The sequence below is a fragment of the Microtus pennsylvanicus genome, chromosome 1, assembly GCF_037038515.1.
Source record: "Microtus pennsylvanicus isolate mMicPen1 chromosome 1, mMicPen1.hap1, whole genome shotgun sequence".
Classification (NCBI taxonomy): Eukaryota; Metazoa; Chordata; class Mammalia; order Rodentia; family Cricetidae; genus Microtus; species Microtus pennsylvanicus.
This window is the reverse complement of record NC_134579.1, coordinates 134,697,567-134,711,695: the sequence shown is the minus strand read 5'-3', so window position 1 is coordinate 134,711,695 and position 14,129 is coordinate 134,697,567. Positions and strand designations below refer to the sequence as shown.

Genomic DNA, 14,129 nt, shown 5'->3' with positions numbered 1-14,129 from the left:
GTCCTTTTGTGGGCTTCCTGAAGGACTGGGCTACCTTGGCCACTACTGTGACAGCCGAGTTCTCCAGCCCAAACAGGCACCCAAGCAAGATAGGTGAATGAGTTATGAGTCCCAGGAGATAGGTGAGTTATGAGTCCCAGGAGATAGGTGAATGAGTTATGAGTCCCAGGAGCCACAGGTCTTCTTTCTGTAGGGCTGGTGGCTAAACCTGGTGGAGCAGCTCCTCTTCCCCCTTTTTGAGATGGGTCTCATGTAGGCCATAGTGACTTCTAATTTGCTATGGCTAGGGCTGGCCGTGAGCTGCTGATGCTCCTCCTGAATGCGGGGATTGCAGGCATGCGCTGCTGTGATGAGGATCACGGACCCCAAGTGACCCTCTCTTCCCCTGAAATCAGGCCACATCTGTTTGCAGTCTCTGTCCCAGCCACAGAGAGCTGCTGTGACCTTGCAACTGTCACACAGCTGAGTTCTTTCCCTCCTCCACACAGTTGGGAAACAACCTTGAATTATTACTGTTATCAGTGCCTGTGACTTCTAGGTCACACGAAACCTCCCACCCTGAGCCCCTGTGGAAACCTCTCAGAGCCAGAAACTTACTTTGTCTTACAGAACTGAAAGGCCTGCTTCTCCCTTTGGGGCCCCTCAATGCTTCCTCAATGCTACTACAGATACTATACAATGCCCTGCTGGAAGTCAGACTTCTAAGAAATACATGCTGGGTCCATCAGTCTCACCAGCTTTTTGGGGACCAGATAAACAGGGAGAAGAAGTAGCCAGGGAGAAGACAGTCCAGCAAGTAAGTATGTCCTTACTCAGCCAGGCTGGAGACAAGCTGGGGCCAGGCCAACAGAGGCACAAGGAACTCCTCACCTCACATTGCGGTCCTGGCAGGCCACAGCCACATACTTCTGTGTGATGTCAATATCCATGTCATACAAGGTGGTCTTCTCTGCTACATGGTGGGTACGGACAAAGTGCAGCCCATCCGAGGTCTGGCAGGGCAGGCAAGACCTTCAGAGGATACCCCTGACAAGTTGCTGACCTTAGCTCCCAAGGAGGCCAGCCCACTTACCTGCTGAGCACTGCGAAAGTAGATGCTCTTGTCGGCCCCACAGCTGATCATCTGGACATCCCTGGTGCCTGGAGGAGGAGGAGGCAGGGGTTTTTGGACAGTGCCACCCTATGCTACACAGGAGGGAAAATCCCACCTCAGGGCAAACCACCAACTCTGCTAGCATCAGAAAGGTTCCGAGCTGAGGGGAGGCCTTTTAAGACACAAACTGTACATAAGGCAGGTCTGGGCAAAATAGGGGTACTCAGGAAAACAAAGAGAAGGGGTACAGAGAGGACAGCATTTTGAGAGCTGGGGGTGGTGATACATTCAGTATGTGGGAATCTGAGGCAGGAAGAACTCAAATTCTAGGCCAGTGTGGCTATAGGAAATCTTGTTTCAAAAAGCAAAGACAAACAGCTAAGGGCCAGAAATGGATGGATATACATATACATCTTGTTTAGTATGTTTAAGGAAGGCCTCAGCACCGCAAGACGAAACAACAACAAATGAAGGCCGTGTGTGTAACCCCAGCACTTGGGAGATGACGGCAGGAAGATCAGCTCAAGGTCATCCTTAGCTCCACAGTAAGTTTGAGGTCATAGTAAGGAACTCAAGAGCCTTGCTGAGGACAGTCTTAAATGATACACCCAGTCCCACTCCCCAGTCACTGGGATTACAGGCTCATGCTACCACACCTGACTGGATATATATTTCACAGAAGGTCAAAAGACTGCATCAGGTATCATTCTTGGTCACCTTTACTAATTTATTGTGTTCACAGTGTATGGTGTGAACGTGGAGGTCCGAGAACAGCTTGCAGGAACTGGTTCTCTACTCCCACTGTGTGGGTCCCAGAGATTAAACTCAGGTCGTCAGGCTTGGTGGCAAGGACCTTTTCCAGCTAAGCCATCTTGCCTGCCTCTTCCACCTTAATTTCTGAGACTAGTCTTTCATCTTTCACTAAGCTGGAACTCACTGCTCAGCTAGAGAGCCGTGTGTCTCCAACACCGTCCAGCCCAACCCTAGGCTTATAGATGGCTTTCTATATGGTGTCAGAGATCAGAACTCAGGTCAGCAGCTTACATGAAAGCATTTGCCCACTGAGCCATGTCCTCAGCCTCTGTAATGGTGCATCTGCACCCCTGGACACGTCTGTGAGGAGATCTGTAGAGGTGTAACTGAGGGATGACCCACCCTGAATGTGGGGAGCACCATTCAGACTAGGGCCCTGGACAAGCCCCAGCATGCACCTTTCTCTGTCCCTGACTTTGGATGCTGTCTCCTACTGCAGTCTTGTCTTCCTGCTAAGAACTGTATCTTCTCCTAAACCAGGAGCCAAAACAAATCCTTCATAAGTTGCTTCTGCCAGGTATTTTGTCAAAGCAACAAGGAAAGTAAGCTGCTAGGTTGGTTGTGGGTTCCTGAGCCCAACAATCCTCTTGCCTCTGGAGCAGCTGAGACTACAGGTATATGACACTGCATTGGCCTACCCACTTTTCATCCATCCATCCATCCATCCATCCATCCATCCATTTTTATTTATTTTTTTAATTTTTTTTTTTGGTTTTTCGAGACAGGGTTTCTCTGTGGCTTTGGAGCCTGTCCTGGAACTAGCTCTGTAGACCAGGCTGGTCTCGAACTCACAGAGATCTGCCTGCCTCTGCCTCCCGAGTGTTGGGATTAAAGGCGTGTGCCACCATTGCCCGGCCATCCATTTTTATAAACCAAAAAGCCCAATCTTCAGATCCACGGTCGCCACTCCTGTCTCTGCATGCCACAGGACACGCTGTGGTTACTTACAAACAAAGAGATGTCTGCTGAGGCCCAGCAAGCGGGAGGGAAGGCACTCACCAGCAAACTTAATGGCTGTGATGGAGGAGGAGTGGTCATCCAGGGTCTGCTCCAGGGTGTAGTTCTTCTCCACATTTAATACATGGATAAGCCGGTCCCGACTAGCTGAAGCCAGCAAAGTTACTCCTGTGAGTGGAGAGGACAGATGGGTTGCAAAAGGCTGCACAGATGCTCTGCCTCTCATGTAAGCAGGTAGACTGAGATGTCCAATCCTTGACGAAGGGGGTCTTTGGGTTCAGAGCTGTAGCTAGAGTGCCCCAAACCAAGAAAGGGCAAGTCCTTGGCTCTGGGTGGCCTTTTCCCTGAGCCCCTACGCCCTTACCACCAGTTGAGTAGAGGCAAATCTTGGCATGTGTATGGGCCACACTTACCTGTAGTGGACCCTTTGGCACACCACGGCACTCCTTCCTGCTAAGTCTATTCTGAGGGATGAATGGGAGGCCTAGGCGTTCGCTGAGCCCCACTTACAACCATGCCCAGCTCTAAGTCTTGGCTCCTTAGGCCTCAGTCAGGCCTCGCTGTCTGCTCTCTGCCACCATCCTCCTCTCCCTGGGCCTTTCTTACATTGGCCCTTGGACTAGGCCTGCTCTGTCACTATAGAGCTGAGTTTTTCACACAGCCTGAGGCCAGGAGAGTTCAGAGAAGTTGTAAGGGTGGAGAAACACAGAAAGAAACTCTGATGAGCAGAAGGTATGGAGGATGGAAGGAAAAATGGCATGGCAAACCATCATTTGTACCTCAGGGGGGATAAGTCCACCCAGATTGAATAGTGTAATGGTTTGAATAAGAAATGCTCCACACAGGTCCCTAGGATTTCATTATAGCAGCACAGCAGCAACTAATACAGATAGGGTATTCCAAACGTGTATGTCTGAACTAATACAGATAGGGTATTCCAAACGTGTATGTCTGAACTAATACAGATAGGGTATTCCAAACGTGTATGTCTGAACCAAATGACAGATCAGACAAGCTCAAAATGGGAAATCCTACATGACTGGCTTGTACTCTGCAGAAAGCCGAAGTCCAAAGGCCAAGTTAAGACTGTAGGAGTGCTCCAGAGTAAAAATGATAACATAGCCGAGACGTTGGGAAATGTGAGCCTAGGTTAGGAACAAAGGTTCTAGGAAAGACAATACTGGGGAACTAACCAAATTTCAGTAAGGAATTGGATAAATGACATCATGGTATCAAAATGGAATACACAGACTTGGTAAGTGTAGTGGTGTTTTATATGTGTGTACATATAGATAGATATATACGTGTGTTTATGTGTACACACATATGTATATATATATACACATATATATACATACACATACACACATGGATGAATGAATAAATATGACCAAGATGGGACAGGGCATCTATAATGTACAATGCTAGGTAATGCTCCACCCCTGAGTTCCACCCTAGCATGCTATAGTCATGTAAATGTAGATGCTCTTAGGGTACTGGAGGGTCAGAGGACATCATTCCTGAACTCTCACATCACCCAGCAAAAAAGCAAAGTGTGAATGTTCTTATTCTATCCCGTATGTGACACACACACACACACACACACACACACACACACACACACACAGAGCAATGGAAAGAAGAAAGCAGAGCAACTCATGTATGTAGTCAAAGGGTTAGACTGGATTTAAAAGAAAATCTGGATCTAGAAAGTTTGCAAGTACTTGCTATCACATTCTTGCAATTTTTCTGTAGACATTTAGCTTTTTAAACGGCATACCCATCAGCCTGTCCAGCAGATGAGCTTTTATTCATATCCTCACTCACATGCCTGCAGCTTGGGTCTTGATGAGGTACCGGGACCAGCATGAGCCTGCAGCTGTCTTGTTTTGTGAAATCCATACAACCTGGCCCAGTCAAACCACAGGGCCCTTACTGAAGACTCCACTCCCGTCAGTTGCTGCTTTCCGTAGCTCGGCCCACCTGACCTCAGCCTGCTGTAGGCTCACCTGTCTCAGGCTTGGAGTACTCCAGGCTCAGCACCTCAGCATCATGGGCCTCCACCTTGATCAGCTCGTCCATGAAGTGCAGCTCGTGGACCCTGGGAAACACACACTGCCAACTGTACCCTGCCCACTGCCCCAAGCCCGGCTCCAGGCCAGCACTGAAGTCTTACTGTGTCAATTGGTCTGAGATGTCCAACCACACCTTCCCATCCAGACATGGCTGTGGTAAAGGCAGCAGTGCAGAAACAAGGAGACCACAGGTATGACCCTCCTGTAGTTCACAAGCCAAAACAACCCCAGGGACTGAAGACAGTACTCTGTAGCAAGGCAGTTTGCAGAGCTAAATATCACAGGCAGTCTCTGATGGAAAGGCAAAGGGTCAGAGACCATATTCATGGATTTACCTCTCCTTTGTTTTCTTTCTTTTTTTTTTTAAAGATTTATTTATTTATTAAGCATACAATGCTGGCAAGGAAGGCACCAGGTCTCATTACAGATGGTTGTGAGCCACCATGTGGTTGCTGGGAATTGAACTCGGGACCTCCTGAAGAACAGCTAGTGCTCTTCCCCTCTGAGCCATCTCTCCAGCCCGTTTTCTTTCTTTTTTAAAAAAAGATTATTTATCCCCCTTTTTTTTCATGGGAGAGGCATCCTCAGTATTTATCCCTAGCTGGCCTGGTACTGGCTATGTAGACCAGGCTGCTCTCAGGCTCCCAGAGACCTACCTGTCCCTGACTCCAAGTGATGCGATTAAAGGCATGTGCCTATTTTTTAAAAAATGTTTTCACTGTGTGTGTGTGTGCGCACGCGCGTGCATATGTGTGTGGCATGTGTGTGTCTGCCGAGGCCAGAAGAAGGCATTAAATCCTCTAGAGCTATAGTTAAAGCCCTGTAGTTCTGAGTGGTCTATCATTGCTACTAGGGACCAAACTGTGGTCCTCTGTGAGAAAAGTAAACACCTGAACTCCTGGGCCATCTCTTCAGCTCTTTGTTGTCTCCTAGGTGGTGGGGTTAAAGGCATGCGCCCCCACATGTGCTCATGCCCCATTCATAAACATTCTCAAATGTAGACTTCTCTCATTTCTGCCACAACTCCTCTGCTGTCTAGTGTGTGAGTTTTAGCCCAGCCTTTTCTGGTTTTACTCATCTCAATTAATCCAAGTATATAAAAGATAGATAAAACAGGGTTTTAAATTAAATTTAAAGGGGATTAAATCACTAGATAAAAGCCAGGCAGTGGTGGCGCACGCCTTTAATCCCAACACTCGGGAGGCAGAGGCAGATGGATCTCTGAGTTTGAGGCCAGCCTGGTCTGCAAAGAGAGTTCCAGGACACACAGAAGACTATTTCACAGAGAAACCCTGTCTCAAAAAACCAAAAAAAGGAAAAAGAAAAAGAAAGAAAAAAAGAAAGAGAGGGAGGGAGGGAGGGAGGGAGGGAGGGAGGGAGGGAGGGAGGGAGACTCAGTGGGTGAAGCACCAGCTGTGTAAGTGCAAGAATCTAAGTCTGGTGCAGAGTGTGCCTCTAACCCCAGTGCTGTGGCCCTAACAAGGATCCCTGTGGCTTGCTAGCCAGCCAGTCTAGCCAAGCTGGTGAGCTTCTACGTCAGTGAGAGACTGTCTCAGAAAATAAGTGTAATGGGGTGACTGAAGCAGACATCCAGTCTTGACCTCTAGCCTCCATACAGGAATGCACACCCACATACACATATATACTACAGGCACACACACACACAGAGACAATAAATGAAAATAAAAGCAAATCTGGACATGGTAGTACACACCTGGGACCCCAGAACTTAGGAGGTGGAAACAAGAGAATTGCTATGTAAGATGTGTCTGAAAATCACACCAGGGCTGAAGAGACGGCTCAGCAGTTAGTACTGGCTGCTCTCCAGAGGGCCTGAGTTTGGTTCCTAATACCCACGTTGGATGGCTCACAACTACTTGTAACTTCAGCTCCAGGGGACCTGACATCCCTTTAGTCTCTTCTGAGGGGACACACATACACAAAACACACACACACAAACAAAAACTAAAACCTAAAACCAAAACCAACAAAATAAAAGCAATGAACAACTTTGGTGGGTGGGTAGCCCACCCGGGCCTTCTCTGCTCTACCCCACTGAACCTGCTCAGTGCACCCATCCCCTGCAGCTGGCCCCTCCCACTGACATTTCAGCGTCAGTGCCCATGGCTGTGAGAGTGTTTCATAAATCTCCCTGGCCAGGGAGGAGGCCATTCCATATGGCTGCTGAGGTCCTGGTAGTTACTGTGACCTCAGGCCTTCAGGAAGCCCCTCCCAGCTGAAGTCTTGGGGTGCTACTGGTCCCCTATTCCCAGTAAGCAGCTGAGGTGCCAAGACCAGGACTCCTCCCCAGTGCCCTGAGACCCCCAGCTGGGGCCAGGAGGTGAACACTAGCCACCACCAGGGCCACTTGCCTCAGATTTCCACTGCGGTCGCCTGAAGCCAAGTGCTGGCCATCAGGACTGACCTGCATGACTCGGACCCCAGCTTTCACATCCATGGGTGTCCCATTCTCATTGCCCCGGTCTGGGAAGTGAGACATGTCCTGCAGGTGCTGAATGTCATTATCCACATATACCACCTTCAGCAGGGTCTGTGGGAAGAGAGGCTAAGGTCAGCATTGCAAGGAGCTCACAGCACCTCTGAGTTCAGTGCATCCCGTGGCATGGACCTTACTGAGGAACAACCCAAGCACTGGGATTACAGGCATGTGACACCACACCTGGCAAGCTTTATTTTTCAATCATGCAGAAGACAGTGCTATTGGCTGGCGAGGGAAAGTAACAAAGGAGCAGTTTCCATGCTCCTCCTGCACCACAGGCCTGCAATACTGCTGCCATACTGACCTTTGACGGTTTTACCAATCACCAAGTTTGGCGTTACCCCGGGGCCTTTGCACAGGTTATTCCAGGTATGGCATCTGTCCCCTCCTTTGTTTACCCCATCCCTCCATACTAGGGCTGATGTGCTCCTTCCAGAGGAAGCTGCTGCTGCCGATCACGCTCTTGGGACAGTATGGGCAGGGTCATGTGCTGACAGCATCCTGTGGTTTTCTTTCACAGTGCTTCTTGCACTTGTGTTTGCACAGACTGGAAGTTACTGCACCCCTGTCTGCCTCCCACTAGACTTGGAGGTGCCACAGAAGCAGAAGGGGGTTTTAGCATGAAGTACAATAAACAGAGTGATTCAGCTCTCAGCAACCCAGAAAAGCTCCCTTGCTGGCCTAGCAGCACTGACCAAAATGTCTTCAGCAAACTGTTTCTCCTGAGCCTCCAGCAGGCCTCTCCCTGGGCTCCTGCTAGCATATCAGCCGAGGTTCCCCGTGTGACAGCTACTGAGGTGAGGCATGCCACTGCCTGGCTCTGTCTACTGTACTCTCCCCGAGTTGTGACTCAAGGCTTGGAGACAAGGTCATCTCCAGTGAAGGTGCTGGACTGCCTGAAGTGGACATGCACGCACACAGCAGAAGTTAGGTGGAAAAGAGAGAAGACGGCTCATGCCACCCACCACAGAAAGGGAGGGAGGAACAGAGAGAAACAAGAAAGAGTGCCCCGTCTCAGTTCCTGGTTCCTGCCCCCAGGGAAACCTAACATCTTGTTCCATGAGGAAGGCTTTTCACTGCTCCTAGAAACCGGATTACAATGGAACAACTCACATCGCTGAAGATGTTTTTCTGCCACTGAGCATCAGAGCTGCTACCCATATTCCAGAAGCGGATGGTGTTGTCTGAGGAACAAGTCAGAAAAGACCCGGACGGCAGACAAGCTCTCTGATCTTCAAACTCAGGATACACCTACAGTCCCAGAGAATAAAGCAACAGTGAACGATGGATGATGATGATGGTGATGATGTACTGCTGCATGTGGGCAAAAAAACTAAGATAAAGCTTGAAATGGTGGTGGACTATGCCTGTAATCCCAGCAGTTGGGAGTTGAGGCAAGAGGATTAAAAATTCATTTCAGACTTAGCTACATACTTGGTTCAAAACTAGCCTGGGCTACATGAGACGTTGTCTCAAAAGAAAGAAAGAAAAACTGGGCAGGCATAATGGCACACACTTCTAATCCCTTCTAATCCCAGCATTTGGGAGGTAGAGGCAGGCAAATCTGAGTTTAAGGCCAGCCTGGTCTACAGAGTGAAGTGCAGAACAACAAGGGCTACACAGAGGAACCTTGTTTTGGGGGGAAAATACCAAGAAAAAAAAAAGAGAAAAAACATTTTGAGGACTACTTAACAAGACCTTGCCTCAAAAGAACAAGCCAGGAGCAATGGTGAAAGGCAGCACCTGGGAGGCAGAAGCAGATGTCTCTCCCTGAGTTCAAGACCAGCTAATGCTACCCAGTGGACCCTGTCCAAAAAATGTGTGTGTTTCCCAGACAGAAACAAAAAGTAGAAAAAAACAAAAAACAAAAAATGTGACCAGTTTCAGAATTGAATAATTGCTGCCCTCCAACTCTGGTATACATGATGTGGAAAAAACATAACCAATAGGACATTCTCATCTGTAACTTCCTGTTCCTCTGACAACCAGGAGCCACCTTGGCGCCCTGAATAAGTTAGCAATTAGCAGGACAGGGTCCCTCAGTGGTAGGGTACCGAGTGGTAGGGATAAAGCTCTGGGGTCCCTCAGTGGTAGGGTACCGAGTGGTAGGGATAAAGCTCTGGGGTCCCTCAGTGGTAGGGTACCGAGTGGTAGGGATAAAGCTCTGGGGTCCCTCAGTGGTAGGGTACCGAGTAGTAGGGATAAAGCTCTGGGGTCCCACAGTGGTAGGGTACTGGGTGGTAGGGATAAAGCTCTGGGGTCCCTCAGTGGTAGGGTACTGAGTGGTAGGGATAAAGCTCTGGGGTCCCTCAGTGGTAGGGTACTGAGTGGTAGGGATAAAGCTCTGGGGTCCCTCAGTGGTAGGGTACTGAGCAGTAGGGATAAAGTTCTGGGGTCCCTCAGTGGTAGGGTACTGAGCAGTAGGGATAAAGCTCTGGGGTCCCTCAGTGATAGGGTACTGAGTGGTAGGGATAAAGCTCTGGGGTCCCTCAGTGGTAGGGTACTGAGCAGTAGGGATAAAGCTCTGGGTTCAGTCCTCAGTAGCAAAAATGAAAGCAAAATCTACACAACAACAGAAATACCCGTGCCAGTTCCCACTAGAAAAATGAACACGGGTTTCAAAAAAATGGCTGGGTCCAGGTCTGGACAATAAATGTACAAGATGAAGATGAAGCATTTGGTATCCACCAGCAAGGTGCTACCAAAGACTACCAGGGCTGTTTCCAACCCCAGAGGCCAACTTAAAGAAACTCCTATTGGCCCGGAATAAACAAGCTGAACTGCAACAATGTTAATGGTGGTGGACAAAAGCATATCTTATATTCTAAAACATATGAGTTTATGTAAGGCTATGAACCAAAGCTACCAGGTATGTTCAGCAGGCAGAGAACCGATTGGTTGTCTAGGAAAAGGGCAAGCAGAGGGAAAGATCAAGCATCATTTAGCCATCACTGGATGAAGTGTACCCAGTGCCCAAATGGTACAGAAAGAGAAGGGACTTATTAATGTGAGTGGGCCAACTAATAAGGAGAACTGACAGCATAATATTATCCCATAGTGAACCCCTCAAACACAAATGGATTTGAGGGCTGGAGAGATGGCTCAGAGGCTAAGAGCACTGGCTGCTCTTCCAGAGGTCTTGAGAGTTCAATTTCCAGCAACCATATGGTGGCTCACAACTGTCTATGAGAGCTGGTGTTGTCTTCTGGCCTGCAGGCATACATGTAGGCAGAACACTGTATGAATAATAAGTCTTAAAAAAAAGAGTCGCTGGGTGGTGGTGGCGCACGCCTTTAATGCCAGCATTTGGGAGGCAGAGGCAGGAGGATTTCTGTGAGTTCGAGACCAGCCTGGTCTACAAGAGCTAGTTCCAGGACAGGCTCCAAACCACAGAGAAACCCTGTCTTGAAAAACCAAAGGAAAAAAAAAAAAGAGTCAGGCGGTGTTGACACACACCTTTAATCCCAGCACTTGGGAGGCAGAGGCAGGCGGATCTCTGTGAGTTCGAGGCCAGCCTGGTCTAGACGAGCTAGTTCCAGGACAGGAACCAGAAAAGCTACGGAGAAACCCTGTCTCGAAAATAAAAAAAAATAAAAATAAAAGCACTGGCTCCTCTTACAGAGGATTAGGGTTCAATTCCCAGACCCACATGGCAGCTCACAACTGTCTGTAACTCCAGTCCCAGGGAATCTGACACCTTCATACCAATGCACATGAAATAAATAAATTATATATATATAAAAAGTATGCTTGGGTCATCAATCCTGTCCAAATTTTTCTTTTTTTTCTTTGCGACAGGTTCTCATGTACCCCAGGTTGGCCATGACTATTCTGTGCAGCCAAGGATGACCTCCTGCTCTGCCTGCATCTCAAGTGCTGGGATTACAGGTGTGTACCAAACCCAGCTCAATTTGTGTCTTTTCACCCAATGGTCAAATGAGTTCTCTAGGCTCTATGGGGGATACATGAGCTGAGCCCCAGTGGAGACACAGCTGGACAAAGGGAAGGAGGGAAAGATGGTCTCACCTCCACATTCCAGACGAAGGAACTATGGAAGAGCTCTGACCACATTTTGTTGACATCATTGATGTCCTTGACATCCCAAATATAGATGCTGTGGTCCTTATAGACACATGAGAGCCACTCGTGGACGGGGTCAAAGGTCAGTGCCACGGTATCTGGGTAGACTGCTTCTGCTTTTCTGTGGAAGAGGAAGCTACCAAAGCCATATGGGTCAGTCACCATCAATGCCAGCGAGCCATTCCTGTCTCTGGTCTGGCCATGACAGCACATCCTTTGTCATGATAGTGACTGCATTTATTACTTATTGCTAGATCAGAAAAGAAAATAAGGCTGTGAGAAGTTACAGAAGCATGCAGCTCCATCAAGATCGCGAAACAGTGGTGGTGCCCGTTGCAGGTTAGCTAAAACTGGCTTGCCCTGTAGGTGGTGCAAGGACCACACACATCAGTGGTGAGATGATCAACAGATCTTTCATCTGGAATTTACATACCAATAAGCACACGAAAATAAATCCAAAGTCAAGTATAGTGGCAAACACCTTTTATTGGGGCTGGAGAGATGGCTCAGTAGTTAAGAGCACTGACTGCTCTTCCAAAGGACCTGGGTTCAATTCCCAGCACCCACATGGCAGCTCACAACTGTCTGAAGATCCAGATCCAGGGGATCTGACACCTTTACACCAATGCACATTAAATAAACCACAAAAAAAAATTTTTGAAAAAAAAAAAAGAGTTAGAAAGACTAAGAAAAAAAAAACACCTTTTATCTTAGCACTGGGAGGTGGAGGATTTTGGATCTCTGAGTTTGAGGCTAACCTGGTCTACAGTGCAAGTTCAAGAAGAGCCAGGGCTACGTAGAGAAGCCCTGGGGTGGGTACAGAGAAAATAAGAAATTCAAGGCAAAATTGGCTACTACTATATAGCCAGGAGTAGAAGCCATCACTGGTGCCCCATGTCTCTATAGACACAGGTGTACAAAATGAAATCTAAAAAGGGAAGAGTCCTGTGAAAGCAATCCGAGGTGCTCTTTTTTTAAATTCTGGGGGAGGTGGGGTTATTGTTATTTTATGTGCAGGGATGCTTTGGCTTAATGCATGTCTGTATCATGTTTGTGCTTGGTATCCCTAGAGGTCAGAAGAGGTACCAGACTCTCTGCAAGTTAGACTATTATGAGTCTCCATGTGGGTGCTGGGAATAGAACTAGGTCTTCTGGAAGAGCAGCCAGTGCTCTTAATCACTGAGTCATCTCACCAGTTCCTTGCTGTTGTTTTGTTTCTGTTTTTTAAAATTTATTTATTTATTATGTATACAGAATTCTGTCTGCATGCCAGAAGAGGGAACCTGATCAAATTACAGATGGTTGTGAGCCACCATGTGGTTGCTGGGAATTGAACTCAGGACCTCTGGAAGAGCAGTCAGTGCTCTTAATCTCTGAACCATCTCTCCAGTCCCTTGTTTCTGTTTTGAGATAGGATCTTACTATATAGCTGGTCTGGAACTTACTGTGTAGACCAGGATGGCCTTGAACTTACAAAGATCTGCTATAGGTGTGTGCCACAATGACCAGTTGAGTTATTGACCAATTATCACGTTTATTCCCATTCCTTCAACCCAAGATTCTGTCCATTTCTGTACAGAGAGAAAATAAACATATACCTCAGGCCTCTTCTCTTCTGTCTGGCTCACTAATAACTGATCCAAAACTGCTGTGCAAGGGGCAGCCCCTAGGCCTTGAGTTTCCTATGAAGACTGTAGCTCACCAAGTACCTGCTGTGGACTATTCAATTCTTCACTACTACCAGGAAAAGCAATTTTGTTTTTCAGATGAGAGATGAGGAAGCAAACTCAGAGGGCACACTGACTACCTGAGACCACACAGCACACTACAGTAGGTAGAGGAGCTAGGCAGTCTGGCTAGTGCAATATGCCATGATCTGTAGCTTGTTCAACTTTCTCTTTCCTTTATACATCCAGTCACCCCATCCAGCTTCCTCTTGGAGAGTTGCTAGCCCAGGATTTAACAATCTACAGAGAGGGAGCCCACCATGGTTAGACACCATGCCACACTCCACAAGTGACTTACAGCAAGGAACAGGCACAGCTTGGCCCTTCCCTCCACTCTGGATACGGCAAATGATTCTGCATTCAAGGGCTTATCATGCAACCCCCTATGGCCAGCCCACAAACCTCAGAAGAGACACGGGCGAGGCCAGCTGGTCTCCGTCAGTGTTCTAGCCACCCAGTCAGTCTCACAGCCCTTTGCTAGTCCCGCAGCACCCAGTGTGCTGTCCTTTTATGGCATTTAACTTGCTATCCACACAGCCGGCCTCTTCTATGGGACACTAAGGGGTCACGGCCACCCAGCAAGCTTCTGAGTCACTGCTCTCTTTTAGCACGAGACATGTCTCATCTGCACCTTCATGGAGCTCCCTCCTTTTACTGAGGTTTCTTGGCACAGAAGTTTAGTTGGCAGAGATTCTTTTTTGTTTTTTTTTCTTTTCTTTCTTTCTTTCTTTCTTTCTTTCTTTCTTTCTTTCTTTCTTTCTTTTTTTTTTTTGAGACAGGCTTTCTCTGTGTAGTCTTGGCTGTCCTGGAACTAACTCTGTAGACCAGGCCGGCCTCAATTCAGAGATCCACCTGCCTCTGCCTCCCGAGTGCTGGGGTTGAAG

General features: G+C 48.0%; 1 protein-coding gene across 4 annotated transcripts in view; it reads right to left on the bottom strand.

Moving 5' to 3' along the window:
• Wdr62 (WD repeat domain 62) overlaps nucleotides 1-14,129 on the bottom strand; it is a 39,708-nt gene that overhangs the window by 12,025 nt on the left and 13,554 nt on the right. For all 4 annotated transcript variants that reach the window (XM_075985614.1, XM_075985597.1, XM_075985606.1 and 1 more), the window contains exons 9-15: nucleotides 11,465-11,654; nucleotides 8,552-8,689; nucleotides 7,311-7,489; nucleotides 4,873-4,964; nucleotides 2,906-3,031; nucleotides 1,073-1,140; nucleotides 871-992 (exon numbers count right to left, since the gene is read on the bottom strand). In XM_075985614.1, the coding sequence (XP_075841729.1) occupies nucleotides 871-992; nucleotides 1,073-1,140; nucleotides 2,906-3,031; nucleotides 4,873-4,964; nucleotides 7,311-7,489; nucleotides 8,552-8,689; nucleotides 11,465-11,654 (915 nt within the window). The remainder of the gene's footprint in view (nucleotides 1-870; nucleotides 993-1,072; nucleotides 1,141-2,905; nucleotides 3,032-4,872; nucleotides 4,965-7,310; nucleotides 7,490-8,551; nucleotides 8,690-11,464; nucleotides 11,655-14,129) is intronic.